The sequence below is a fragment of the Rutilus rutilus genome (assembly GCF_951802725.1).
Source record: "Rutilus rutilus genome assembly, chromosome: 14".
Classification (NCBI taxonomy): Eukaryota; Metazoa; Chordata; class Actinopteri; order Cypriniformes; family Leuciscidae; genus Rutilus; species Rutilus rutilus.
In genome coordinates this window covers 11,209,509-11,237,120 of record NC_140219.1, presented here as the reverse complement: position 1 = coordinate 11,237,120, position 27,612 = coordinate 11,209,509, and the positions used below count along the sequence as shown (strand labels likewise).

At 36.8% G+C, this 27,612-nt stretch overlaps 1 protein-coding gene across 3 annotated transcripts in view; it reads right to left on the bottom strand.

The window, feature by feature from the left end:
• The window catches only part of macrod1 (mono-ADP ribosylhydrolase 1), a 61,811-nt gene that overhangs the window by 2,206 nt on the left and 31,993 nt on the right, over window positions 1-27,612 (bottom strand). The window contains exons 4-8 of one of the 3 annotated variants that reach the window (XR_014629736.1): window positions 22,175-22,204; window positions 13,234-13,350; window positions 6,527-6,775; window positions 4,816-4,846; window positions 3,685-3,758 (exon numbers count right to left, since the gene is read on the bottom strand). Coding sequence is in view for 2 of the 3 variants with exons in the window: in XM_084429597.1 (XP_084285723.1) it covers window positions 3,685-3,758; window positions 4,816-4,846; window positions 6,527-6,648; window positions 13,234-13,350; window positions 22,175-22,204 (374 nt within the window). In the remaining variant the exon portion in view is untranslated. The remainder of the gene's footprint in view (window positions 1-3,684; window positions 3,759-4,815; window positions 4,847-6,526; window positions 6,776-13,233; window positions 13,351-22,174; window positions 22,205-27,612) is intronic. The other 2 variants (XM_084429597.1, XM_084429598.1) reach the window with 2 other exon arrangements.

Here is a 27,612-nt window from a genome sequence, read left to right as displayed (position 1 = left end):
TGGTATGAATTTAACTTTGAATATCCCATAACTGATAAATAATGTTCATTTATCCTATTCACAGATTTTGACCTTTAGCTTCTCAGTCTTGTGTGAAGAGAGGGTCTGCTGAAAAAGAGCACTTGTGTGCAATCGGTTAGCATACTTTCAATGTCTGAGTCTTTCTAGCCGGAGAGGCGCAGTGCCAATGACCTAACTGTCCTTGACAGAAACACCAGCACCAGTCCCAAATGCTTCATGGCAAGCAACAACATAAAAAGAACACATTGAGATCTGTGCCAGCATCCTAGAACCTCCATTTCCATGACAACAGTGGTGAGGGCAGGTGGGCTGTTCCTGCTTCTAATCATGTTCCTGTAACACATCATTGCATCCAGCAAGCACTCCTACTCTGCCACTGAAATCTCTCTCACTCTCATTTTTCTCTCTTTGGTGTCTAGCATTGTCTTTTTTCCATTCCACTTTGCCAAATGTCACTCTCTCTCTCTGGCTCACTCATGCTGGGTCGCTTTGTCTGTCTGATTAAGATTCAAAATGAAGCTTTATATTGCCAAAGCATTTGTAACATTATGAACATGCACATGTGTAGTGAACTACAGAAAAGAGGAGGTTAAGTTTTCCATTCGATGTTTACATGGTTTCTGGGTCAAAAGCACATGGCAAACCATTTACCATACACCATCAACAAGAAAATATGACCATTATGTTTGTTTATATTAACATACTATTCATGTTAAAGGAGAACTCCGGTCAATTTTAACATTGAGCTCATTTTTTTGTACATTTGGAGTGCTGTCAATACAGAGAACAACGACAAAAATCGGTGTTGCCTACACCGAGTTATTCTATTTTTAAAATTTGCACCCTATTGACTTCAATGGGGCAAGTAGTAAGCCTGCTTTTTAGCCTCTTAACATCCTTTAAGTGTCATTACAAGTGCACAGAAAATGTGAGTGATTCCTTCCGAGTGAACACGGGTGGATCTGACTGCAGTAGATGTTAGAGATATTAATAAAAATGAAGTTAATTCAGCCAGCGTTCATACCTTTGTTTGCATCCTGTTTTCGGTGGAAGGCCATAGTAATCAATTGTCGAGTTCACGCGCGTGATCATAGGTACTAAACCTATGCGCGTGAACTCGACAATCGATTACTATGGCCTTCCACCGAAAACAGGATGTAAACAAAGGTATGAGCGCTGGCTGAATTAACTTCATTTTTATTAATATCTCTAACATCTACTGCAGTCAGATCCACCCGTGTTCACTCGGAAGGAATCACTCACATTTTCTGTGCACTTGTAATGACACTTAAAGGATGTTAAGAGGCTAAAAAGCAGGCTTACTACTTGCCCCATTGAAGTCAATAGGGTGCAAATTTTAAAAATAGAATAACTCGGTGTAGGCAACACCGATTTTTGTCGTTGTTCTCTGTATTGACAGCACTCCAAATGTACAAAAAAATGAGCTCAATGTTAAAATTGACCGGAGTTCTCCTTTAAACCAAATCATATTAAAGTCTTAGCAATTTGATAAGTTTTTTAAAATGTTTAAGATGCAAAAAAATTCTATTTGGTGTAGCTTTTATTTGTTACTACATGGAGGAGCACATTTAATTTGACTAAGCTAAGTGTTTACAAAAAAAACGGCTCAGTCACATTTCATCCTTTCAAGTTAAAGTTGATTCAGACATGAGTGGTTTTGTCCAAGTGGGCGAGCTTTTCAGTCTGTAATTAATTAGTCCGCCCATTTCCACCGGCCTGACGCATTCAGGTCGATTTTCAGACCGGCTGCGATCATAATAGTTGAGTGTTATCATACTGACAGAGTAATCAGCCAATCACAGCGACGTGGAGGCACCCCCTTCTTATTTTTTCAGTTACCCCTAACATTCACTGTTAAAAACCATGGCCTTATGCATCAAAATGATTTTCTGTGGTATGAATTTAACTTTGAATATTCCCAGAGCCGATCCTGACCTCCCTGGGGCCCTAAGCAAAATTCTGTTAAGGGGCCCTCCTACCTGACCCATGAGCCATGTAAACCATTTGCCATTGCCACACAGTCACACCTGACACCCCAGTGCTCCCACTCCTTTTAACTAGTACTAATGAAAATGTAATTCCTGATATCAGAAATAGACATGGTTACTAGAGAAAGTACATTCTTAATATCAAGAATTCACATTTTAAATAGTACAAATTTAATTATTGATATCAAAAATGCATCCTGTGAATGAATAAAAGCTAAAATGGCTTGTCATAGCATGTCACTGTGTTTTAAATGATAAAAGCAATACTTGATGGTTATTATTTACTGAGCGATGTGCATCCATATTGACCAGTATGTCCAGCCAATCAAAATTTTAATCAAGTTAATGTCAATACATTGCTTTCTATCTTGCTTTATTGCAGAGTTGTAACTAAACTGACTTGGAGACTAGATAATCATTGTCTTGTTTTAATGAATGTTGTACTTGTATGTGCGCTTATAATGAGGAGTGCCATCACGCCCATATTGTACTGGTCCCCACAGATGTTTTGCTGGAAAGATGTACATCAACTTAACAAACTTGGAGAGGAGAGAACACAAGTCGACCTGATTGCTGTTCCCGCAATTCACTCTCATGGTGTTTTTTCTCTCTTTTCGTGACCAGAAGGATAGTTCTGCTTAATTTTCTCATCGATATAGTAAACTTTGATTGACGCGCTTTGACACGAGGGGCCCTACGCAACTTGCAATAGGGCTGATCGGCTCTGAATATTCCATATAACTGATAAATAATGTTCATTTATTCACAGATTTTGACTGGTATCCAAATATTTATTACCTCCTCAAAGACAATGATTTGATCCACATAATGCAATTTTAAAAATAATGAAAATGTAAATTGAATAATATAATAAAAAAATTGATAATAAAAAATTCAAACCAATAAAAGTACCCTCTCTCTTTCATTCTCTACTATTCTCTCGATGCGTATGGAAAGTGGAGGGGTTAGCAAGCACCAAAGCGCTGGTTAATTAGTGTGCTGTAATTAGAGTGTCTCTGTCATTTTGTATATCTGTAGCGTAAAAGAAGGCGAGAGCGACTAAACACGCGGTGCAGAGTGAGATGAAAGCTCAGGACAGGAGAGACACATCAGTGAGAGATGAGAGAGGGGAAAAAAGACAGATGTGACCAGGATAAAGCGAGAGAGAGAGAGAGAGAGAGAGAGAGAGAGAGAGAGAGAGAGAGAGAGAGAGAGAGAGAGAGAGAGAGACAGAGAGACAGAGAGAGACAGAGAGAGAGACAGAGACAGAGAGGCGCCGCAGTTTGGGATGTGCAGAAGTTTTGTCAAAGACATCCTGATGGCTCATTTCCTGTTAAATTTACTCTGGATTCACATTTACTCACAGGGACCAGAGATTGTGTCAATTCATTTGTGAATTTTTTGTATTTGTACTGTTCTCCAAAGCTTATACAAGCTCCGTTAGGAACCAATTAAAACTGAGGTTATATGTGTATGTGTGTGTGTGTGTGTGTGTGTGTGTGTGTGTGTGGTGCATGCTGACTCAGAAAAGTAAGTCCCTGTGCAGCCACCATCTGTTTGCCACGGCGTGCTCCTCATCGAACAATAACAACAATGGCAAGAAAAGAACACCAACAGGGAAATGACACACACACACACACACACACATACACACCTTCTCGTGGTTTTGCTCCAGGTATTCTCTCACTGTTCTCAGGGCAACTTCGACTGCTTGTTCAGGCGGGTATCCTGCACCACACACATCATCCAACACAATACACATCAGATTTACACTGGGGCTTTCAATCAATTCAAATGTTAAATCACGACATAAAAAAGGGGTTTAAATTGCAATATGCTGATTGACTGATTACAATAATCACAACTATATCCAAATAAGATCATTCCAAGGCATTACATTAATGTGGCAAAGGAAAGCACTTGATAAACAGTATAAAAGGGTGATTTTTTTTTTTGCTTTATATATTTTAAATGTTGGCGTACACATACAGACGTCTTTGGCAATCGCATCTAGCCATTTTTCAGCGTCTCATAGAAGTTCATTTTATTGTATTATTTTCTTTATAATTAAATCACACTCAACTGATGCATTAAACTGACAGCCCAAACCCAGTAAATCCAACAGAGCAACACAACCTTATATTATTACGGATACACACATTACTTTGAATGATGCACGGGACCATATTTTCTGCATGAAGACTTGAAAACGATTTACTTATGGTGGATGTTTTCAAACTGAAGCTGTTTGCTGGGTTTATTTTTTAGTTTAATCTCAACACGTATAGCGAAGAAGGGGGATTATAATCAGTGACATGCTCCCGCACCTAATCTCTCCTAATCTGACCGTCTAATCCCAGCCTTAATCTGGAAATCCCTCATACTACTGCAAGTGATATCCACTCCCGGAATTCCTAAAATGAGTTTCCTACTAAATAAATAACCACAAATAAAAACACATGCATGAGCACAGAGGTCACAACACAGCCGAGGTTCATAAACGTACCATTTATTTGGTTAGATAGAGCGTCATAAACACAGGGAATGAAGTTGATGTTATTCATAAATGTTAGCTCATAAATGCGGTTAGTGAACGATTATAGGTTTTAATAATAAATGAGTCCATTGAAGACTCTAAATCAACCAACCTGTAATCAATTACACACAGTCATTTATAGACTATGAATATAAAGGACATATAAATATAAATAATTGATGTGAGACAAAACAATTAAAGATGAAAAGGAAACATTGATTCAGAGAAACCGCTGTAATTTGCACCTACCGTATACTCCAGTAGAGATGCAGGGGAAAGCCTAGACATCAACATCAGAGAGACATAAAAAGAAATAACGACTTGAATTTTATATAATTAAAAGTGTGAAAAATTAGTTTTCTTATCTACAAACCAGTAAATGTTTCTCTAAATAAAAGTGTTGTATTAAGAAATGAAGGTTTACAAAGCACTTACTGGTGGACCTATTAGTACAAAACCACAACAAAAACAGCTTTTACAAGGGAGGTTGAATGTAAACTGATTAATTACAACCCATTAAAGATACAACCCTTTACTAATGACAAACGAGCCACTTGTGTCCGAGAATTAAGGACCTTAGAAACAAAAGCTTTAATTTAAAGCAAATGGACAGTGAACTGTTGCTGCTTTTAAAGGCATATTCTGCTAAGGAATGTCTTGGGAACCCCAGCACGTATTGATATAGTACTTTGAAATCAATTAAGGGAATGAAAATTCTGTCATTTACTCACCCTCATGTTCTTCAAAACTTTGGATTACTTTATTTCTTTCATGGAACACAAAAGGAGCTACTGTACACTGCTGAACGTCCTAGCTTCCACTTTTCCATACAAAATAAGTGAATGGATATGGGGGATGTTGAATAAAATAAGACCTTTGTATTCATTTCATTCTGTTTCAAAGCTATCAGAAGACTAGTAATGATATAATGGATAACTTTTAATGACACTTTAAAGGTAATTCTTTTTAGCTTAATTATTATCTGTCTCGGTAAAATTTGTAATGATTTTTTTTTTTTTTTGCACAACAACAATTTTTATGTTCCATAGAAAAATTATATTTTAAAATTACTATTGTTGTCACTGCGTCAATAACGTTTTTCGGTAATTGAAATAAAGCTGAAATAAAATGTAAATTTTTATAAATGTAAAAAATGAAAAGAAAAAGCCAGAAATGTTGGCTTGGCAACTAACTAGAAAATTACTAAAATTTTAAATAAATGACCAAAAGATATATAAAAAAATATTTATACAAACACTAATAAAAATGACATGAGCACATAAAATTACTAAAACAAACTTAAATTAAAATGTAAAATAAAAGTTAGATAAAAAATATTAATAAATACTTTGATATAATTATAAAAATAATACAAGTATTTATAACACTGGGAATGACATGAGGGCGAGTTAATGATGAGTGAACTTTTATTTTTTAGATGAAGTACTACACTTAAAGGTCTTTTTTCACAGCAAAAAAACAGTTTCATAAAGATAAACAGGAAGTCCTCATAAGACATTATCGCTTGCTCTTTTTTGAGAACCTTAACAATAGATCTTAGCTGTGACTGTGTGTATTTTTATCCTTGCTGGCGCACTGTTAAAATCTTTTATATATACAGTAACCTGTCTTCAATAAATCATTCCCCGAAAGAAATAAAGCTGAAACAGCTCTCAACTGTTTTAGTAGATTCATATAAAAATTGTTAGGGCACCGGTGGAGTGCGAGTTATCTGCTGTGTTATGACGGGACTGCTGGCATTTTGATTCTTGTGCCGTGAGGTGTGAGTGATACAGGGTGAGAGTTTAACATGTTAACAGTATGTACCTGAGTTTATGTGCATGTAGCGTTAGGATCGAGACTGCGGTAGGCCGTTAAAATTGCATACAAGTAGTTGTATCACTGCCAAGACATGAAGTCTGAATCTGTAATGAGTGTGTGTGTGTGGTGAGACCCTCACCACAGTCCGCAGGTGGTTCTTAGTTGCTGTGTGCAGACAGTTATAATAACAGTTTCTCAGCGCTTGCTCCTCTCTCTCCCCCACTGAATCGTGCACTATCGGCCCCACGGTGTGAATAACATCTGTGAAACAGAGAGATAACAGCCAAAAACAGAGAGAAGTCGTACAAAAATATCAGAAAATATGTGCATGTGTGTTTAATAACTTCAACTTTCTGTCTGCATCCCTCCCGTTCATCTATCCATGTCCCTAAAACACAAATACGTTTATGATACACTATCATTCAAAAGTTTGGGATCAGTACGGTTTTTTTTCTCCAAAAAATTTACACTTTCGTTCAGCAATGACAAATTACATTTATCAGAAGTGACCGCTAATACATTTATAATGCCATTACAGGAAAAAATTACATTTTAAAATATATTATAATAGGAAACAGTTATTTTAAAGGCACGGTAGGTGAGTTCCAGACACATGTTTTGTTATGCTGATTGAAAGTCTCTTCACATCCTGAGGGCGATCACTAAGTTAAGTGGTCTAAATGTATTTATATGTATATTTATCGTCTGTGGAACGCATAGGACCATGAAATGTTCGTCCAATCATTGAAACTGGTCCGAATGCAACGATGCGATGTCCTACCTGACTGTCAACATATGTATTTCCATACCTCCGCGCACCATACTCGCATAGACATCACACGTCATCACCTCGTTTCATGCTATGCAGAGTTACACAGAAGATGGAAACCAGTGACGTTATACTCGGAGCGGTTCGTGACTCGAATTTATGCGTTTCAGTGGCAACAATATTAATGCTGAAATGAATCTGCAGCTGTCAGGTGGTAAAGGTCAGTGCTCTAAGTTTTTCTATGTTCATTATTATTGTAATGTTAAGTGCTTTGAGACAGGAGGTTGTTTAACACCGTCTCTTGTGACGCTTTTGTTTGCTCCCTGCTGTATGCTTTCATGTGTTTTGAAGGAGGCGTGGCTTTGGAGACGCTCTGAAGGGAGGGTGGGATCTTATGCTTTCAAAGCCAGCTCGCCATTGCTAGTCTCTCCGAAAATTGCCTACCCTACCTTTAAATTGTAATAATACTTCACAATATTAATGTTTTTATTGTATTTTCGATCAAATAAATGCTGCCTTGGTGAGCATAAAAGACTTCTTTCAAACATGGTACTGATCCCAAATTTTTGAACAGTAGCATATATTTTAAACGTACAATTATTTTCTTAGAGTAACTAAAAATGACAGGAGCAAATGCACTTTGTTTCGTCCACACATCTGTGCAGTTTGATGTAATGATACTCTTGATACTGATGTTATATTAAAACAATTAATTCACCTAAATATATGGATCTACCTTTTTAAGTGATTTAAAAAAGGTTTACAGTGCATTAAAAGATGGTATAACATAAAAACATGAATAACATGGTATAGTAAACAAAAATCAATAATTTCTCTTAGTCCTATTAAAAGTTCAAACAAATGTCATTCAAATATATTAAATGGCTATAAATTACGCATTTTAAAATGTTCCATTAATTAGTGGTATCGGTATATCAGTATCAGTGATATTGGCCTTGGCAGACCTAGGCCTTTGTAACACAGTCTGGCTGACTTATAGAAATAACTGATGGCTGTTGGATGGGTCTTTTGGCTTGTTTCTTCTTATGACATGATACAACATCGAAAAATCTCTTCACAGTAACTGCTGCACCGATAGGCGCTGTCAACAGCTGAGTTGATGAGCATTGATAGTGTTTAGTCCTTTCTACACCCCACATTTACCATGGAAACCGCAGTTTCTACCAAAATACCCAAGTGACAGCAGTTGTTATAAATAAATAATACAGTGAGATAAATAAATAAACAAATTCATATGGAATCCGCAGGATTTAGCAATCCTTTTACTAGCATTGATTACTGTAATAACTATAGTAATTGTTGGCAGATTCTATGGTTTCCAGGGTACATGTTCATAAGCGTAACAGGAAACAACTGAAATCATCAAAATAAATTATGTTTGATTACTTTTATTTGTTAAAGTAAAATTTAGAGTGTGCATGTTCAAATGTTTAATTGAAAAGCAGTTTCCTTAGTCAGCAAAAGAATAATTTTCTTATACATATAATAATATAAAAATGGTCTCTATGGCAATTTTCAATACAGCAAGTGAGATACTTTACATGCTTTTGTAAGGTCTTTTTTGTAAGAGAAAAGTGATTAACCCCTGATGTGTTAATTATTTCCAGACTTTTGATTAGACTTATTCACTTATACCAACTACACTTTCTGTTTGTGGTTCCCATTTCTGCCATCTGTCTGTTTCTCGATTACTAAAGACCCACTTGTCTCCATCCTGCACCCTCTCATCTCAATTTCCTGTTTCCTCCTCCCATTGACACTCAGCTCAACCAGACGGTAGGTCCGTTTCCCTTGTCCTTCATTTTCCGTCTGCGTCTACCTTCTGTCTAAAACATTCATCCATCTGTCCTCTCAATGTCTTATGTCCTTATGTGTCACGTCTGTGGCATGTCCTCAATCCTTCCCCTTTGCCCCGCTTTTCTTTTGGACGTCCAGCCTCCCTCCGTCAGTTCCACTCCCACTCCTCTTTCCCTCATCCATCCGCCCCCCGACACCTCTCTGCGCTGCGTGCTGTCCGGCTGCGTTTATTTACCGCTGCACTCTGCAGTGTTTACAGCATCGATCCACCTCTGTTTGTTTAGTCCAGCAGCACCATCATACATCAAGTCAGGCAGAGACATTAGTCACACACACACACACACACACACACACACAGACCTAGACGCTCACATATGATATGCAAAGGGAAACAATGGACAGAAAAATAAAAAAACTGAGAACGGTGGGCATATGTTTGACTGGAAGTACAGTGTCACGACGTGTTGTCATGTTTGTGGCACAGCATGAACTGCTAAAGCGGGTGTAGAACAAAGAGAGACAGGATGACATAATCACCGCAGACACAGGTGCAGCTGGAGGTTAAAGCAAACTACAGAAAACTGCCGGGAGGTTTAGATATCGCACTGCTCAACTCCCTCTGTCGCTCCTGTTTGCTCTCTAAAACAAACACACACAAGCGCACTTACAACAGAGTGAGCGGGGAAGAAATGAACATTTTCTACAGATTTCAGAAGTTTACGATGGAGTGTAATGTAGATTCGGGACCTTGTAGCTAAAATATAGTTTCTGAAATTGATTATTTAAGCTGATGTCATTTATAAATGTTTATATATACTTTAATTTTGTGTTGAAAACTGACATGCATATGAATAGACACAATACTTGTATATAAATAATAATAATTTATTTAACAAAAAGTTTAGATAGATAAGATTAGATTAGATTCAACTTTATTGTCATTATGCAATGTACAAGTACAGAGCTAATGAAATGCAGTTAGCATCTAACCAGAAGTGCAGAAATATAGTGTTCAATACATAGATAAGTGCAGAAACAAGTCCACAGCGCAAGTGGAGCTATAGCTTACAATGATTGATGGATGGATGGATGGATGGATGGATGGATGGATGGATGGATGGATGGATGGATGGATGGATGGATGGATGGATGGATGGATGGATGGATGGATGGATGGATGGATGGATGGATGGATGGATGGATGGATGGATGGATGGATGGATGGATGGATGGATGGATGGATGGATGGATGGATGGATGGATGGATGGATGGATGGATGGATGGATGGATGGATGGATTCAAGATTATTTATGTATCGTATTTCAATACTTTTTGTGGCTTTTTGCTTTAATATATGCTGGGTCACAGTGTGGTCGTACAGCTTGTCTTCTAAAACATTTTATTTCACCATAACTTCCCGATCTGCTCATGAGAAAACATACCATTCTCTTTCTCCCCACGCAGCTCCCAAACCAAAACCTGACAACACCCATAACGTATTGATGAATCTACTCCAAACTTGCTATTATCAGGCTCTAAATCACTCCCCTGTTTGTTCCCCCTCCTTCCCGCCTTCCTCCTGCCTGCTCGCCTCTCTCTTTCCTCTTCTCCCTCCCTCTCAGTGAAAGATATTCTGTCTTTCTGCTACCAAGTTTAACTGTTCACTCATCCAGACCAAACCCAAGTCTCCTGTCTCATGCACAAAGGGAGGCCCTGGTCTCTCCCACCCAACCCCCTGGAGAAAAAGTCAGTGTGCACAGCTATATCCCCATTCTGCAGCAGGGGAGCAGGTGCGCTGACTTAAAAAAAGACAGCTGGCTAAGACGGTGCAAGAGATCTGCTTATCATCTGAATGGTCCGAAGGTGTTCGACTCACTTTTTGTGTTTCACCCCTTTTTCTCAAATTCAAATCAGCTTGGCAGCTAAGTTACAATATACCCGTAGTCACCAGCCGATCAAGCACGACGGCCCTCACAATAGATCCCTCTTCTTTCACCTTGGCTTTCATGTGACTGGCTTTGACAAGAAAAACCTGTGATTTTAAAGAAAGTTGCAGCTCAAAATTGATTTGCGATAACAGCCTTAATTTTAGGTCATTGTAAAAGTACAGTGTATTTCATTGGATTGTTTAATAAACATAATTAAATAATCGAACCTTGTTATTCATCCAGTCTATGAGCAATGAGGGGAGAGAGAAAAAGGGATTAGTTAAATAACAGGAGAGAAGGGTGGGTGTTCGATTGGCCTGTGTGGATTTTAATTAGTGTTAATTGGCCACAGAGGGAAATGAAGGCTCAGAGAGAGTGTGTGTATGTGTGTGTGTTGATAAATATGCTACTCTCTTCTCTTTCTCCCCCCTAGCAATGGTTGTTTTGTATGGTTGGGTCCCTAGTCAAGGCTGTATTGGTACACAGGTGGACTTAGGGACTGACAGGATCTGCACATTCTGCCTTTCATTCACCGATGAGATCCACTGGGTTTATAGTTCACCCCCTCAACCCAGGCAGAGTATGTATTATTACCATACTTCTGTTTTACTATAAGACACAAACATACACTCCCCTATCCTCATCCAAAAAGCAACAGATGTTCGAGCACATGTGCAAACTGCAGCTCAGCCAGTCAAAACATGACAATACTCTATACAAACACACAAATCTCAGATTTTATTTAGGGGCTTTAGTCTGTAATTATAGATGCTTTCTATTACTATCACGCAATTGAGGTTCAAGTTGAAGTATGTAATTTCTCCACCACCGAACAGAACTGCAAAAACAAATATTGTTTTCAAAAAAGGTTTTCAAATACGCCCACATCAGTCCTTGATTGAACAAACTGACAGCCCCGTCCCAACTCACGCCACTGGTAGAGTCAGTATTTTTTGTGTACGACTAGACGGGTAGCTCAAAACAACTCGGCTACAGAGACAAAATAAATAACCTATGGATAGCTTATTGATAGTTGTCTCTGCATATTAGGATAGGATAAACAAAATATTTAAAGGCTTTAAGGGTTTAAAATAAATGAATTCTAAGCATTAAACGTTTGCTCTTTACTCGTTTTGCTATGGACATGATTGACATCTTAAATCTTCCAGCATGTTGAGGAGAGCTTTGCTATTACTTTTTCAAACGATCAGAACCTAGAATCTAGTGGATGATACAATACATAAAAATCCCATAAATTTACACTGAAGGTGTAAGGTGACCTGACACTTGGGGATTGGCTGAACATCCAAGCATTTGTGGCAGCCAGTTTTGCATAGACAAATTTGAACCTGCACCGCCATGATGCTCTCTACCCACAGACAGAAACCTGAACATTTTCATTTAGAAATGTTACATTTTAACAGCTCACAAATCACAAATAGTCCAAACACCTGTTCGTACATAACTTATAATCCGATCAGTGTGCGGTGCACGCAGTCAGACACAGACACTAATTTCAGTCCTACAATTACTGCTGATATTTACTGTTCTACTCCCCGCAGTTCGGTACAGTACAGAAAGAGAGAGAGAGATGAGAAGGAAAAACACAAAGTTGGAAAGAAAAATCAACTAAAGACTACATAAAAACTAACAGAGAGCATAGCCTGGAGTGTAAGGCACATCACTGGTGTGTATCTGTGTGTGTGTGTGTGTGTGTGTGTGTGTTGGGGGTGGCTTGAGAATCAGCAGCGTGTGCATCTCTGTCTCTGAACAGCAAGGTACAGTGGGGGGGGATCATAAATTAGACAAGGAAATTACTGCTAAGTGTGCGAATAAATTAAAGTGCGCTTGCTTCTGTAAACACTGTCTGACTACATAATTACTGAACACTCTCTGGAAGAGTGAAAGAGAGGGAGGGAGATGGATGGGGGAGGGAGGGAGGGAAAGTGATAGGGAAAAAGGTTTGCGTTGATGGTTTATTCATTTATTCATTCGGCAGCGTGCAACATGTACGCATCCGTTTGACATTTCGTTAGAGAGGTTGCACAACACCTGCTTACTATCCTAAGATGAGAAATATAAAACCTTGCAAAAGTCAAAATCAAGAGTAATTTAGTTTCTACAAAAGTACTGCGCTGACTTTGATGCAATCAAGCGTAAACATGAGCAAGGTTTGCTCTTTTCCTTATCCATTTAGCATACTGGAAGAAATGTTTAATTCTAATAAATGATTCTGAATTCATCATCCTATTCCAAAGAGCTCAAACCATTTCAGACAGATGTTTATATGGCATTAGTGTGATGATCAGTTTGTTTCATGAGCAACTCACATTTTGCAGGCAGGCCGTAGGCTCCGGTGATCTTGGCCTCCCCCGTTTCACAGCCGTTCAGAGTGGCACATTCCTTCTTCAACAGAGGACCAGCTCCACGATGAATGGCACCATCCACTGAAGGGGGAATATATATACACGCATACATATTCATATATATGCACATACATGCACAACAGTTATTTTTGTTAGCTATGAATAGATCTAGCATTCTGCTCACTCTTAATTAGATAGATAAAGTAGTGCAGTAAGGTTACATTTATTAGAATGAATTATAACATTTATTTAAAAGAATTACTGAGAGACATATACATGCATATATATATGAAGAGTTCAGATGCAAAAGCCTCTAAGAGCCATCTGAAATTTTCTTCTAGAATGATCATTTTTATAAAGCTTGCATATTTAAGTTCAATAATTTCACTTAAATGGCAATGCAAATTACCTATTAAATGTCATTTAAATGAAATTACTGAACTTAAATATACAAGCTTTATAAAAATGATCATTCTAGAAGAAAATTTCAGATGGCACTTTGCATCTGAACTCTTCATATATACACACAATAAATATAAATACATAGTACAACATAAAACATACAATATATTATAAATACGCATATGTAATATTTAGCCAGATAATTCAGATGGCAATTTACCAACATTTATGATATATTTTCTTTTTTAATTTACTTTTTAAGACATTAAGAATAAAAACAGCGGTAACATTTTACATGAATTAACCACATTAGTTAACATGAACTGAGAATGAACATTCCTTTACAGTATTTATTTATCATAGTTAAATGTTAATCTCAACATTTACTACATTTTTAAGATCAAAAGTTGTATCTGTTAACATTACTTAATGCACTGTGAACTAACATGAACATTTTTATTAACTAAATATTAACAAAGGTAAATAAATGCTACAAAAACACATTGCTCATTGTTAGTTCATGTTAGTTAATGAATAAACTAATGTTAACAAATGAGAACTTATTGTAAGTGTTACCAAATCACCTGCCACCTCTCAATCTCAGGCAGCTGTATATGATGGGCCCTTTCTAAAAATGTCGTCCCATGACAAATATTGTGCAGTTTTGGATCGACACAGCTTGTTTACCCCACTTTAATGCTGATAAACCCAACACCCATTTATCATTTGAGGACACCGAAAAATCTGCTTTTTCATAGCACTAAGGGCAGCAATTTGAGGGTCATAACAGTTTTACTCAAGGGTTTTCAGCACCCTGGCACTTTTGCGTATATGTGCTCAGAATCTGCAGGAGCGAGAGATAGAGTGATAAAAAGATAGAAAGATAGGGAATATATACCGAGAAATACCAGAGAGTGAAGTGGAGAGAAAGATGAGGAAAAAACGGAGAGAGACGGAGGGACAGATGGAAGGAAGTTGTACTCAGGGCTTTGGAGTGGAGGAAAGGAGGATGAGAGGAAGCAATAGGGGAAAAGATGTGAATGTGGTGACGAGGTACGCCTGTTGGGAATAGCTTGCTTTCCTGTGTAATTGCAACATGCATGCACACACACTTTTTATATTACACAAACATCTTTTTAGCAGGTACTAATTGGCTTTTTGCTCACCTGACGGGGTTTGTGACACGGAAAATAACATATATATAGGATATTTTCCTATATTGCATACACCGTTTTTTTCAGCTCTCTGTCATATGTGATCCTAGCATTTAATCCCACGCAACACCTACGTGCACGCAAACATGCATGCATGGGCTCCACACACACAACATTTCTGCATACAAAAACATTCATTAACAGTTGTTCTCAATTTCCCATCAAATTGGATTGGTCTGAACTGGTCAGCAATTAAGTGTTATCGAAATGCACCCTCTTACACCGTGTCCTAACTACACGAGACAAAAGGCATCTTTTCCATGTTAATCAGAGTTTTTGTCCTAACCAGCCGCGACGGCGACACGCGACGATTCTATTTTAGAAACGGTTTCTATTTTTCTGCGACGTCGCGGCTGGAACAACAAACACAAAGTGTGACAATGATAATCTCAGGTACTGTTTATGTGCTTTATTTAGTGTTACACAGTATGCGATAAGATTCCAGCGACAAATAATTTGTCTGTCCACACTTGACGCGACACGACTGCGACTGCGAGATGCGTCGAATCAATCAAAACCCACAGCCAATCAGAACAGCGTGTGGGCGGAGTCTCGCTACAAGTGCACAGCACCAGAGAGTAATCTTGACGGCACTCGCAAGAAAATGGATAAGTACTAGGCTACATCAAATTCACAAATATTACACCACTTAAACATGATAAAAAATACATAGGCTACTGAGTTACTAAAACAATCTTCAAAGAATACACTTGTTTGTTCACAGTTTGAACTTTCTTGTTTCCATTTGTTTAATTTCAAGATCTGAGGTGAATTATCCATTGCTTTTATATCTACAAAGCTGGGAGCACTAAATAATATTCAAAGTCACATTGCATGCTTTTATTTTTGCATGCTTGTGTTCGCTGTTCCAGTGCGACGTCGCAGAAAAATGGAAACCGTTTCTAAAATAGAATCATCTCCTGTCGCCGTCGCGGCTGGTTAGGACAAAAACTCTTATTAAAGGGCACCTATTATGCCCCTTTTCACAAAATGTAAAATAAGTCTCTGATGTCCCCAGAGTGTGTATGTTAAGTTTCAGCTCAAAATACCCAACAGATATTTTTTTACAGCATGTTTCAATTGTAATTTTCAATCTCATCTGATGATATCAAAACAGAAACTCTCAGTAGTGGTGTTTATTTCGACTCGGAGTCGGACAATAATGCCCACATAGCCAGAGAATATATGCTGTATGGAGATAGAACAGGAATAGTTTAGTTTAATTACGGTTATTTATCATCTGTTTTTATCCACATAGCCTTCACCATACCTAGAGATTGGCATGGGGTACTTTCCATAAGATCATCTCTCAAGGTTAACTGAAATAAAACCATGCCAATCTCTAGGTATGGTGAAGGCTATGAAGGCTATGTGATGATGTGGGGTTATTTTAATTCCAAAGGCCAAGGGAACTTTATCAGGATGCATAGTATCCTAAACAAAAAATAAAATAAAAACTTTAAAATAAAAATCTGCCTGCCTCTATGGGAATTTAACATAGGGGTGTCCAAACTTATGCACTTATGCACCCTGTATTTTAAGGAAGAACATTCCTAAGAACATTTATTTATTTACGATACATTATTCATTCACAAAGAAAACTGGTGTCCTTAAAGGTTGGATTTTTCCTAATTTTTTAAATTAAGGCATTAAGTTCAATTTCCAAAAGATGATTTTTTATTCCTCTTTTTAGTCAACTTTAGCATGGGTGTCTAAACTTATGCATAGCACTGTACACAGCGAAATACACAAAACACTCCTTAGAACTAACAGTAAACAAATATATACACACCTTTTCAGTGGGTGCTTAATCAACTGGTAAACTGTATATCCACGACTGGATGAGCTATCATAAAGTGCGCTCTCTCTTTCATTTTTGCCGTGATCAGTAACGTTAGGCCTGTCGCTCCGGAGACTGTAAGCTGGATCACAAACAGTACAGATCCATCCTCAAGTAACAACGAGAGTAAATGAAGACTGCTAAGTTCATTCTTACATCCAACAACAAAACACCTCAATCGCTTAAGGAGACATTCTTGTCTACAGTTGCTCCAGCGTGGAAACAATGGCGGACTATGTCCAGCTCACTCAGGGCGGGTCTATGCTCAAACTGTAGTGTCAATCAACAGTCGTGGGAGGGGCCTGTGCAAAGTGACATCACATTGCCCTGAATCTGAGAACAGCTCGTTCTGAGACAGTGCTTATGATTTATGGGGATTTAAAAAAAAGCACTTGGTGGATTTTTATCATTATAGGGTGGTTGTGTACACACACTGCCAACACACATTTATGTTCAAACACCATGTAAAAGTGAATTTTGCATAATAGGTGCCCTTTAACGTGGAAAAGATACCTTTTATCGCGCGTCACGTGTAGTTAGGACACGGTGTCAAAAGCATGCAATGTGACTTTGAATATCATTTAGTGCTCCCAGCTTTGTAGATGTAAAAGCAACAATAATTCACCTCAGATCTTGAAATTAAACAAATGGAAACAAGATTGTTTAAACTGTGAACAAACAAGTGTATTCTTTGACACAGACTGTTTTAGTAACTCAGTAGCCTATGTATTTTTAGTAATGTTTAAAAGGGGTTAAATTTTTTTTTATTTGATTATGTAGCTTACTTTTTGCGAGTGCCATCAAGATTACTTTCTGGTGCTGTGCACTTGCCGCGAGACTCCGCCCACACGCTGTTCTGATTGGCTGTGGGTTTTGATTGATTTTGACGCATCTCGTAGTCGTGTCGCGTCTAGTGTGGACAGACAAATGATTTGTCGCTGGAATCTTATCTTATCGCGTCTGGTTAGGACACGGTGTTATTGGCTGAGCTGGTCACCATGGTATCCATTAGTAGGAGCATTTGATTGGATCTGGCACATCTGCTTGCCCATGTCACAAATCCCTCACACCAAAGCACAATCTCTCTCTAAACATATGCCTGCCGTTCTGGGTTTTCAACCAGAATACCAACATTACACTCAGTGCCAAGTGGAGAACATAACACACATTTTCACTCAAAAAAATAAAACAATCAATCAATACTTATCCATGTGTAGCTTTCCAGGTTGCTAAAAACAAGACAAACATTTTTAAAAGCCATATGCCAAAATTCAACATTACACCACAAACACAACAAAACCCAAAGATACTCTAATGTCACTGGGTCCTTTTGTACAATCTGGAGCTTTCTCAGCTCTGAGCTTCAGGACTGATGTCTCCTACTTTAATGAACAGAATATTTTGATCGCCTATAGTTATATGTGCCATTTACAAGTATGATCCATCTGACCGTGAAACTAGGAAATCCAGCATGAATTATTTTCATCACTCACTCGCAGACTCTCTTCCTTATTTCTTTTTCCATTTGTGTCTTCCTTTGACTTCCTGTCTAGTACACAGTAAAGAAACAATTTTATTAAATCAGTATTTTTTCTTGTTTTCCAGTAAAAATATCAAAACATCCTTTAAACATACATTGTGTAAGATAATAAGACTTGTTTATAGAGTACAATTTTTTTACCACAATTATTTTACAATATATTTATTAATCACAATATTTAATGAATAAAAGTCATAACGAATAAAAGACTGAACTAATTGCCAACTCGGCAAGAAAAACAAGCCTAATTCAAGACATTCACCTTATTATACACATTATCGTATTATATCGTTATCATTTTGCTTCTTAAAACTAGATTTCAGAGACTATATCTTGAATTTAGGCTTATTTGACTTTACTGGCAAATTTTTTCTTCTTGTAATAAAATGAACTTCCTTCAAAAACATTCTATTCCAGTCTAGAAATGTTTGTTTTAAGGATGTTTATTTTATTACTGAAAAAAGAAAAGCCCAGAATACTTAATAGGCTTTTACGGTGCATCAGAAATGCTGACCGAGAATAAATGGTGCTAGAGTTTGAAAAACAGTATCCGAAACAAACTAGATGCCACTATACGACACATCCTAACTCATCCATGCTTTTCTTTATTCTCTCTTCTGTTGTTTTAAACACATCCTCTTGTTTTTGCCCTCTCAGCTTTAGTGCTTTTCCTGCTTTAAACACCAACAGGCAGAGACTCACCCCTCATCTCTCTCTCTGCATGCAATGCTCTGAGGCTGTGTCCTCCCTGATGTATAGTTTGTCCCTGCCTAATTATCACCCAGGTTTGCCTTAACAAACCTCAGGAGTGGAGCCAACAAAAAGAGAGGGAGCGAGTGTGAGCCTGAGAAAGCCGATGTGTTTGCGTACTGCCGACAGAAATAGAGAGAAAAGAGGTGTTGGAGTGTTATGGAGTGAGGAGAAGAGGTGATGGGGTAGGGCAGTGAGACAGAAAGATGAGTTCGGAGTAAAACAGAGAGAAAGAAAGGGACATGGAAGACATGCAGAGGCACGAACTGACAGGGAGGTTTAAACTGAGGGAGGTGAAGGTCGGGCCTAAATCAATCACTTTTGCCATTTGTGTTTGAGTAACTACAGAAAAAAAACAGGTCAATATACAGCAGTGCGCACCTCTGAATTTGTGTTGTGTGTGTGTGAGACGTGGTTCTGATGAGTAGGATTCTCAAGTGCAGATTTATCACTAGTATTGATTAGCTAACGGGCAGGCACTTAACACGGGCAGAGAGCAAGAACTGCGCACGCTTACAATCGACACACATGCATATGCGTAAATACTGAGTCAACAGTTGGACATTTCTGTTAATTTGCATAGCACTCTACTATCGTAAATTATATACCTAAGATCTTGCAATTCACTTTCAAAATGCACACGTACCTCTTACAAAGACTGTACACAACCGATTTGTAAACCACCGTTCAAAAGTTTGGGGTTGATAAGATTTTTTTGGTAACACTTTACAATAAGGTCTCATTTGAAAACATGAATTAGTGCATTAACTTACATAAACTAAACATGAGCAATATATTTGTACAGCATTGATTAACCTTTGTTAATGCTAGTTACTAAACATGTCTTCAGTGTCACATGATCCTTCAGAAATCATTCTAATATGCTGATTTGGTGCTCAAGAAACATTTTATCAATGTTGAAAACAGTTGTGCTGCTTAATATTTTTGTGATCCATTTCCCCCCAGGATTCTTTGATAAATAGAATGTTCAGAAAGAACAGAATTTATTTGAAATCAAAATCTTTTAACATTATAAATGTCTTTACTGTCAACAAAATAAATCTTACTGACCCCAAACTTTTGAACGGTAGTGTAGATCAGAGTTAACATAACCCATTTGAAGTTTGTAGTTAGTTTTAGGATTTGCAAGCAAAAAATAAGATATGTAGTACAGTTGTTATCACAGCTATTGACAGTTGTTGCATTTCCAAAACAATGCTCATTAATAGAGTCACACATGGCAATAGTTTGTTTGTTGTGTGTAATATTTTTTTCTTTTAAGGGATCGTAATTTGTTAAGTAATTTTAAAGAAGGTGGTTTCCTTTGTGATAATGAGTGTACATTATCTGGCAACAAAATATATGAATAAATAAATACAAAAATGTAAACTCAAAGTGACATCTTATGTTCATTTATTTATGACACAATAGCCAATTTTATTTATGTGAGAAGAAAAAGATCACAAAGTGATCAGGGAGACATGAAAATAGCACTGCATTGTAAAAAAAAAATATGATCAATAAGTTATGACAACATATATTTTTACATTGCTTTAACTCATCAAAATAAGTACAGCAATTTTCAACCTTTTTATGTTATACAAGATTCAAGTCAGTCTAATGTAATTTAAGTTGAACTGACTTAAACATCCAAGTTGATGTTAAAAATTTAAGGCATTTTTTTTTTTTTACAGTGTAGGAAACTGGTTGCCAAAAACTACTGTCAATTATACAGCTTAACAGTCACTATATAAAATTACTTAACCAAAGAATGCCATGATTTGCCAATTAGAAACAAGTATTCCAGAGAAGTGTGTCTTTTACTTTTGAATACGGTTCTGAGATTATTAACCCAAAGATAACCATCACTCAACCCTCATGTCTTTCCGAACCTGTGTGACTTTCTTTCTTCTGAGGAGCGCAAAATAAGATATTCTAGAGCGCTGGAGTCTGAACATCACTGGGTCCCATTGATTTTTTATTTATTGTACTGAATGGAATGGAATGGAAAAAGAACACATCTTCTTTTGTGTTTCACAGAAGAAATAAATTAATAAATACAAGTTTGGAACAACATGAGGATGAGTAAATGATGAGAGAATTGTAATTTGGATGAACTCTGTCAAGATGGTTTAGCAGCCAGTCTGGTGGAAACGTGTGTGCTGCTGATATTATATAGCTACTGTTGCTATTTCAGGTTAGAGGTGATTTCACACAGTGCACAGTCTATTGGAAAAAAAACAGTTGTTACATGTTACACACTCGTTATTTAGAACCTCCCGGGAGCAGGAACATTACAGGCCCGTAACTAATGACTAAAAGTGCAACTCTGAGATAATTGCAGATGTAGTTACTGATCCTCAGGAGAAACCTACTTATGTGATGGGCTGTAGTTTATGTTGGATGTTAAACCATGTCAATATTACAACATGGAACATGTTCAAAAATACATAGAATTACCATGGGACCATATCCAGATACCTTTGCAGCTTGGTACTTTTTGTTATAGTCCCCTTAAATTTGAGTTAAGACTTAACTGTTTGTGCAGCTGGAATGCCAAAGAGCTCATTTTTTGATGAATATTTGAACGTACAGATAGAAGGCAGGAATCTGAAGGCTTTACTGTATTTCTGAGAAAATCTACCGTCTTGTCAGATCCAAGTACTTTTTAATACATCACAGTGAGCAAACAGTTTTGAAAAAGCACAGTCTCTCTTTAATTTCCCCATTATATTCAGAATCTGCTGATGAATTGTTTTTCTCTTGTCGATGTTTGTGGGCCCGTGTGTGTTCTATCAGGGCAGCTCTATCAGAGATGGTTTAAGAGTTTAGCGCTCATTTCTTCTCACTGGGTCTCTAATCGCTCTTTTGCTCCTCAAATAGCATCTCTGTTCTCACTCACGGGGCTTTCAGAGATTGTCTGTTCAAATTCAGAAAAAGTGCAAAGCCTCAGGCTGACAACAGCTCCCCATCACACACATACGTTCTCACTCTCTCACCTTTGTTTCCACCTGCTGATTCTCACTTGCTCTCTTTCACCTTCTAATTCCTCTCACCTCGCCGATGCTTCTCTCCTTTAATGTCTTTTCCCTCTTGAGCTGTCTCTACATTTGTCTCATTCAGCCTCTGAAAAAGAGGGGGGAAAAAGAATTGACTCACCTCCTCCTCCACCCAGAAGTGTCTTGTTAGCTGAAACGACAAAAAAGAAAACAGGGGACTCTTCAGGGAAGATGTCAAGAGACATTACAGCAAACAGTGACTTAAAAGGAAGTAATACCTTACTGGTGACTGGCAATACAGATTTAATCAGAGGGGGAAAGTTCAAGGACAAGAATTAAAGAACCTCAACTCAATTTACACTACCGTTCAAAGGTTTGGGACCGGGAAGATTTTTTTTTTTTTTTTGAATAGACTTTTATTATGATCATCTTCATTTGGTAAGATAAGTACTAATGTGACATATTACAATTTAAAATATATTTGAATATATTTTTAAAAAGTAATTTAATCCTGTGATGCAAAGCTGAATTTTCAGCATCATTACTCCAGTCTTCAGAAATCATTATATGATGCTGATTTGACCTTTATTATTATTATTATTATTATTATCAATGTTAAAAACAGTTTTGCCGCTTTATTTTTTTTAATAGCGTTATACTTTTTTTGATCAATAGAAAGCATTTATTTAATATAGAAATTTCTTAATGTGCCGTTGCTGAATAAAACAATTTCTTTAAAAATATTATATCATTTAATATAATACAATATAATATAATATCTACTGTATTCAGTATGACAATGGAGATTGTCCATTATCTGAAGAAGTCTGTTTAAAAGGGTCATAAATATTTCTTGACTTTTTTTTTTTTTTGTAGAGCTCAGCGGACAATGAAATCATACTGTACCTTTAAAAACTAAAATATAAAACTAAAATATAATAAATTAATTAATTGATTTTCTTTTGTCAGACTGTACAGATGTGCCTGAGCCTGGTCATCCAATGTGCTAATTGACATTTGCATCAATACAGTAAAAAGCAGGGTCCTGAACCATGTGTCATAGGTGAAACGAAAGCCAATTTTGTAAATTAAACTTGTAGATAAAGAGCTGCTTTTTCCATTATAAGATGTGAATGAAATGTACTGCAAAATATTTTTGTCTATCAATCTCCACAAAAAGGAAAAATTGCCTCTGTGCACAAACCATGTTGCACAGATTTGAGTTCAAGTACGAGGCTACAAACCAGAAGTGAAACAACACCGTTTCATGATCAGACAGTGAAGCTAAAACACAAATGAGCAATAAGATAGCGGATTATTTTTTCCCATTTAAAATTCATTACACCTCTGCACATGGACATTAAACTGCATGATAAGTGACGAGCTTATGAGCCAACAAATAATTTACCAGATGGAGTTAATGTAAGCCCAGACAAACACATTTTTTTCAAATGAATAGACACATAGCCACAGAAAAAAGCACAAACACATACACACACACGCACAATTTAGATAGACTGACAAACAGAAAACAGTATGGAGAGAGAGGTAACCATAGCAACCCCAAAGCCCAAAGGTTTGTTACTGAAACCTAGTTAATTACACAGGGAGGGCAAAGGAGGAGAGATGGAGACAGAAATGAGAGACACAGGAGAGACAGAGCAGGAAAGATGTAATTTGCAAGTGGAGGCCCTTTTCTTTCCTGTCTGTCAGAGGGAAAAAAAACTACAAGTGAGAAGGAAAAAGGGATCAGATATGCACGAGGAAGGACAGAGCAAAACAGTGGGAGAGAGAATGAGCGAAGGCTGTAAGTTGATGATACCCCAGGGAGAGAGATTTACCATCTGCTTAAACCCTGTGTGCGGTGTCTTACCCAGGGGAAGGGTGACAGTAGTACCGTGGAGTTGATGATGTTCGCACACACCACACACACACTCAAACAGCTCTGTGAGGCATACTGACATGATGAGATTGTATGCGGGAATGTGTTCACAAAATGCAATCTTCTTATTCAGAACTGTAACAATTCCTTTCAGGCAGGATGAAATGGATCTGCGATGAAAACAATGTGCATGAACATCAATACCGAGGTTGGGATTGTAAACAAAAATACTGCGCTGATTCTTAGTGTCAATTCGACTCTGCACAGCAAAGCACACACAGCAAGAGGCAATATACGCCAATGACGAGTTTACGGGCGGATTAGGATCACAGAGAGGGATTAGAAAAAAGAAAAACAAAAGGATGAATAGTTGAGAATAAAAAAAAAAGTTCAACAGAAGGTTGGGGGTGAGAGGAGGGACGGACGTGGACGAGAGGCAGAGAGAGACAAAGATAAAAACCTGGGCGGTATATGGATCAAGAATGTGCAACAACAACATAGACACATAAATGAAAAGATGAAAAGAACAAAAAAGAAATTTGTATTTTATAATAAATGCATTAATAAGAAGAGCTGACAGAAAAGTTCCAGCTCATATTTTTCATTCATATATATCAGAGGCGTGCAGTCAGTGGTGTTCTGAAATGAGGCAAAGTCCTCACAGTTTTTTGTGTGTTCTTCTTTTTTTATTAAATCAAATTTAAAAATTACACTTAATGTCACATTTTTCTGGTTAAACAAACATTACATTAAAACATTTTTTGAAAATAGGAAACCAAATACAGTTCTATTTTTTATTTTTACATTAACAATGTAATTTATGTTCCATTTATTAAAACCAAGTATAAATCTCATCAAGTTAGAGTTAAGCATTTTTGCATTTATTCCAAAAATAATAACTAAAGGCAGTAACAATTTAAACAATACATTTGATTTTTTTTAACTAATGTTCAGCTGTTCTTTTTAATACGGTACTCAACTAATTTTCGGAACATTAGTCATCAAGCGGTAAACGCTTGACGATGTGTACAACGGAGCTAAAGAAAAATGTGCTTTTCACTATACTCCCATAGTGTATGATTGCAGGAAAAATATACATGTTTGTATGGAACATTGATGGAGCCCCCGATTTTGTGTGAAAATAAATCATAAGAGGTTTATTTTGTTTAAAAATCTTATAAATGTATGAGGTGGCAAGGTGGGCCTTTTAGGCAAGGCACACACAGTTAGTTTTTTTGTGTTTTTTTTTTTTTTCAGACACAGTGTAAAAGGCTCACCAGCGTGGGGCAAAAGGCACAAAGTATTAATACAAAAGCTAAAATATGTTTTTAAAAATGTCTAAGTTAATACTTCAAAAAAAATCACTAAAGCAAAGTTTGTACTGTTTTCTGTTTAAAAAGAATACATTTTCATAATAATTAGTATCATTAAAATATGAATAAAAATATATTTTAAAAATACAAAAACAAAATTATTTGAAAAAGTAAAGATTTTGAAAGCAATTTAAATTTAAATTTAAATTTAATATAGATTTACAGTATTAACAATAAATTATATTAAATTATATTATATTATATTATATGATTAATATAGCATTTTAAAAAAATTATGGTTTCATTATAAATATGGGGATTATCAAGTGGACACCCAACTTAATACATGATATTTACCATCTGAATCTAACCATGTCATGCCAACAAATGGAAAAGTCAGCCAGCTGTTTATTATCATGTTAATTATTGTGCCTTTTGCCCCAATAGCAGGGGCGCATTTTACCCCAAATACCATACTTTTACATATTCTTCCGTTATTGAAAAACTGTTGCTTTAATTATCTTGAACAAAACTGAAAATCATTAAGAAGACCTTTATCTCAAAATATATTAATAATTTTAGCAATTCTAATTTTCTACTTAAATCTACAACATTTAAAAAAAAAAACCACATCAAATTAGCACAGAATCAACTTTGCGTTGCTGCCCGCGATCACGTCAAGGATCAGCCAAATTTCCACATGCATCTTGAAAAACGGATGTTTTGGAAAGTGCTGTGGCAAGTTGTACAATCTAGTTTAGAGAAAAATCAAATCAAATGCACCTTTACCTTTGCCTTTAGCCCCATTACTACCCTATACTTTAATTTCCCCAAGCTGATTGATCACTAAAAAAACCCCACAGTCATCATGTTTTTAGGCCATTTCAATTTTGATTTTGACTTGGCAAAGTGGTGATATCTAAATGGCTGAGCTGTTTACTTACTTTTTAATTAGTCTTCCCATTGACCCAATCCCTTTGTTCATTAAGACTAATTTGCGAATGTGGAATACGCACGAAAACAAGAGACGGGATTTATCACGTGAACCACTCATAACAAATCACATCAAATTAGAGCACGATGGAGGCATTGCCTCCTCTCACGTGACTTTCCCCCATTTATTCTCAATTACCCCCCACCAATCCACCGCATTCTTTAGGGGGTCTGTTAAAACTCAAAGGGCTCAAGGGAGGCAAGAGAGACGCTGTATCCCGCTGTAACTTTACCTGCTGGTGTTGTTTTTGGACAGTGTTACTTTAGAGAAACTAGTGATTTATACACTTTTTAATGACACATTTTGTAATATTTGCGTTGTTTAATTTTTGTAATATGGATTGTTTTCTCATCCTATTTTTTGAGCATATGGTATAAGAGTCATACAAACACAACACAATCAAGTGTGGTTGTACAGAAAACAATATGGTCAAGTGTTTGGAACGGAAGTGTGTTTCTGAAATAGCCTGCCACCAGGGAGAGAGGGTGAAACCAGTGAGAGAGAGACATTGTGTGTGTATGTCTGAACAGATGTCCTTAATGTCTGACACTCCAGAACCCTGCAGACACCTTGGCTTGTGTCCACAATCACATTCGTAAACACGCAAATACACATGCACTGTACATTATACAAACCTCCTCTCAATTATCTTCATAAACATTTACTTCACTGTATGTGCAGGGCTACAATAAAATGCAAGTCAAAGTCAATCCTACTCACAGTTCAGTGCGCTGATAGCTCAGGACATGCACACAGCCTCACAGTCACATGCAGTCCGAGAGGCAGGCCCTAACAGCAAACTGCATGCCATGCATTCAAATTTAATATGACATAACCACAAAAAACAACGCTGATAAGGCTGTACACAATCACATTATTCAAAAAGCGAATCAAGTCTCAATGAAAAGGTAAACATTCCAAATATTCTTCATTGAGTAAATAAAATCCTTTGAGAAAACAGTCCGATGGTAATTTTATTTAAAAATGCACGTGGTTTATGTATGGAAGTGATCAAACACCAGGACGCCTGCTTGGAAAATGCTGGGAGTGGAATAGGCTAATGTTTAACCTGGAAAATGTTTCATCAAATCTATGGCAGATGTGGTGAAAATTTAGTGTAAACCTTTCTGATAGGGCTATTTTATGAATATGAATGTTCATATATAATTATATGCACACGTAACCTATATATACACTGTTGTCTAAATGATATAATAAAAAACAAACTTATACGCATGATATATATTAACATTTTAGGGTAATTTAATACATGCTATATATATATATATATATATATATATATATATATATATATATATATATATTAGGGTGGTCCTTATCAAATCCAATTTTTTTTGTGTGCAAAATGTTAGTGTCTTAACCTCTTAAACTGTTCCTTTTAACTTCAA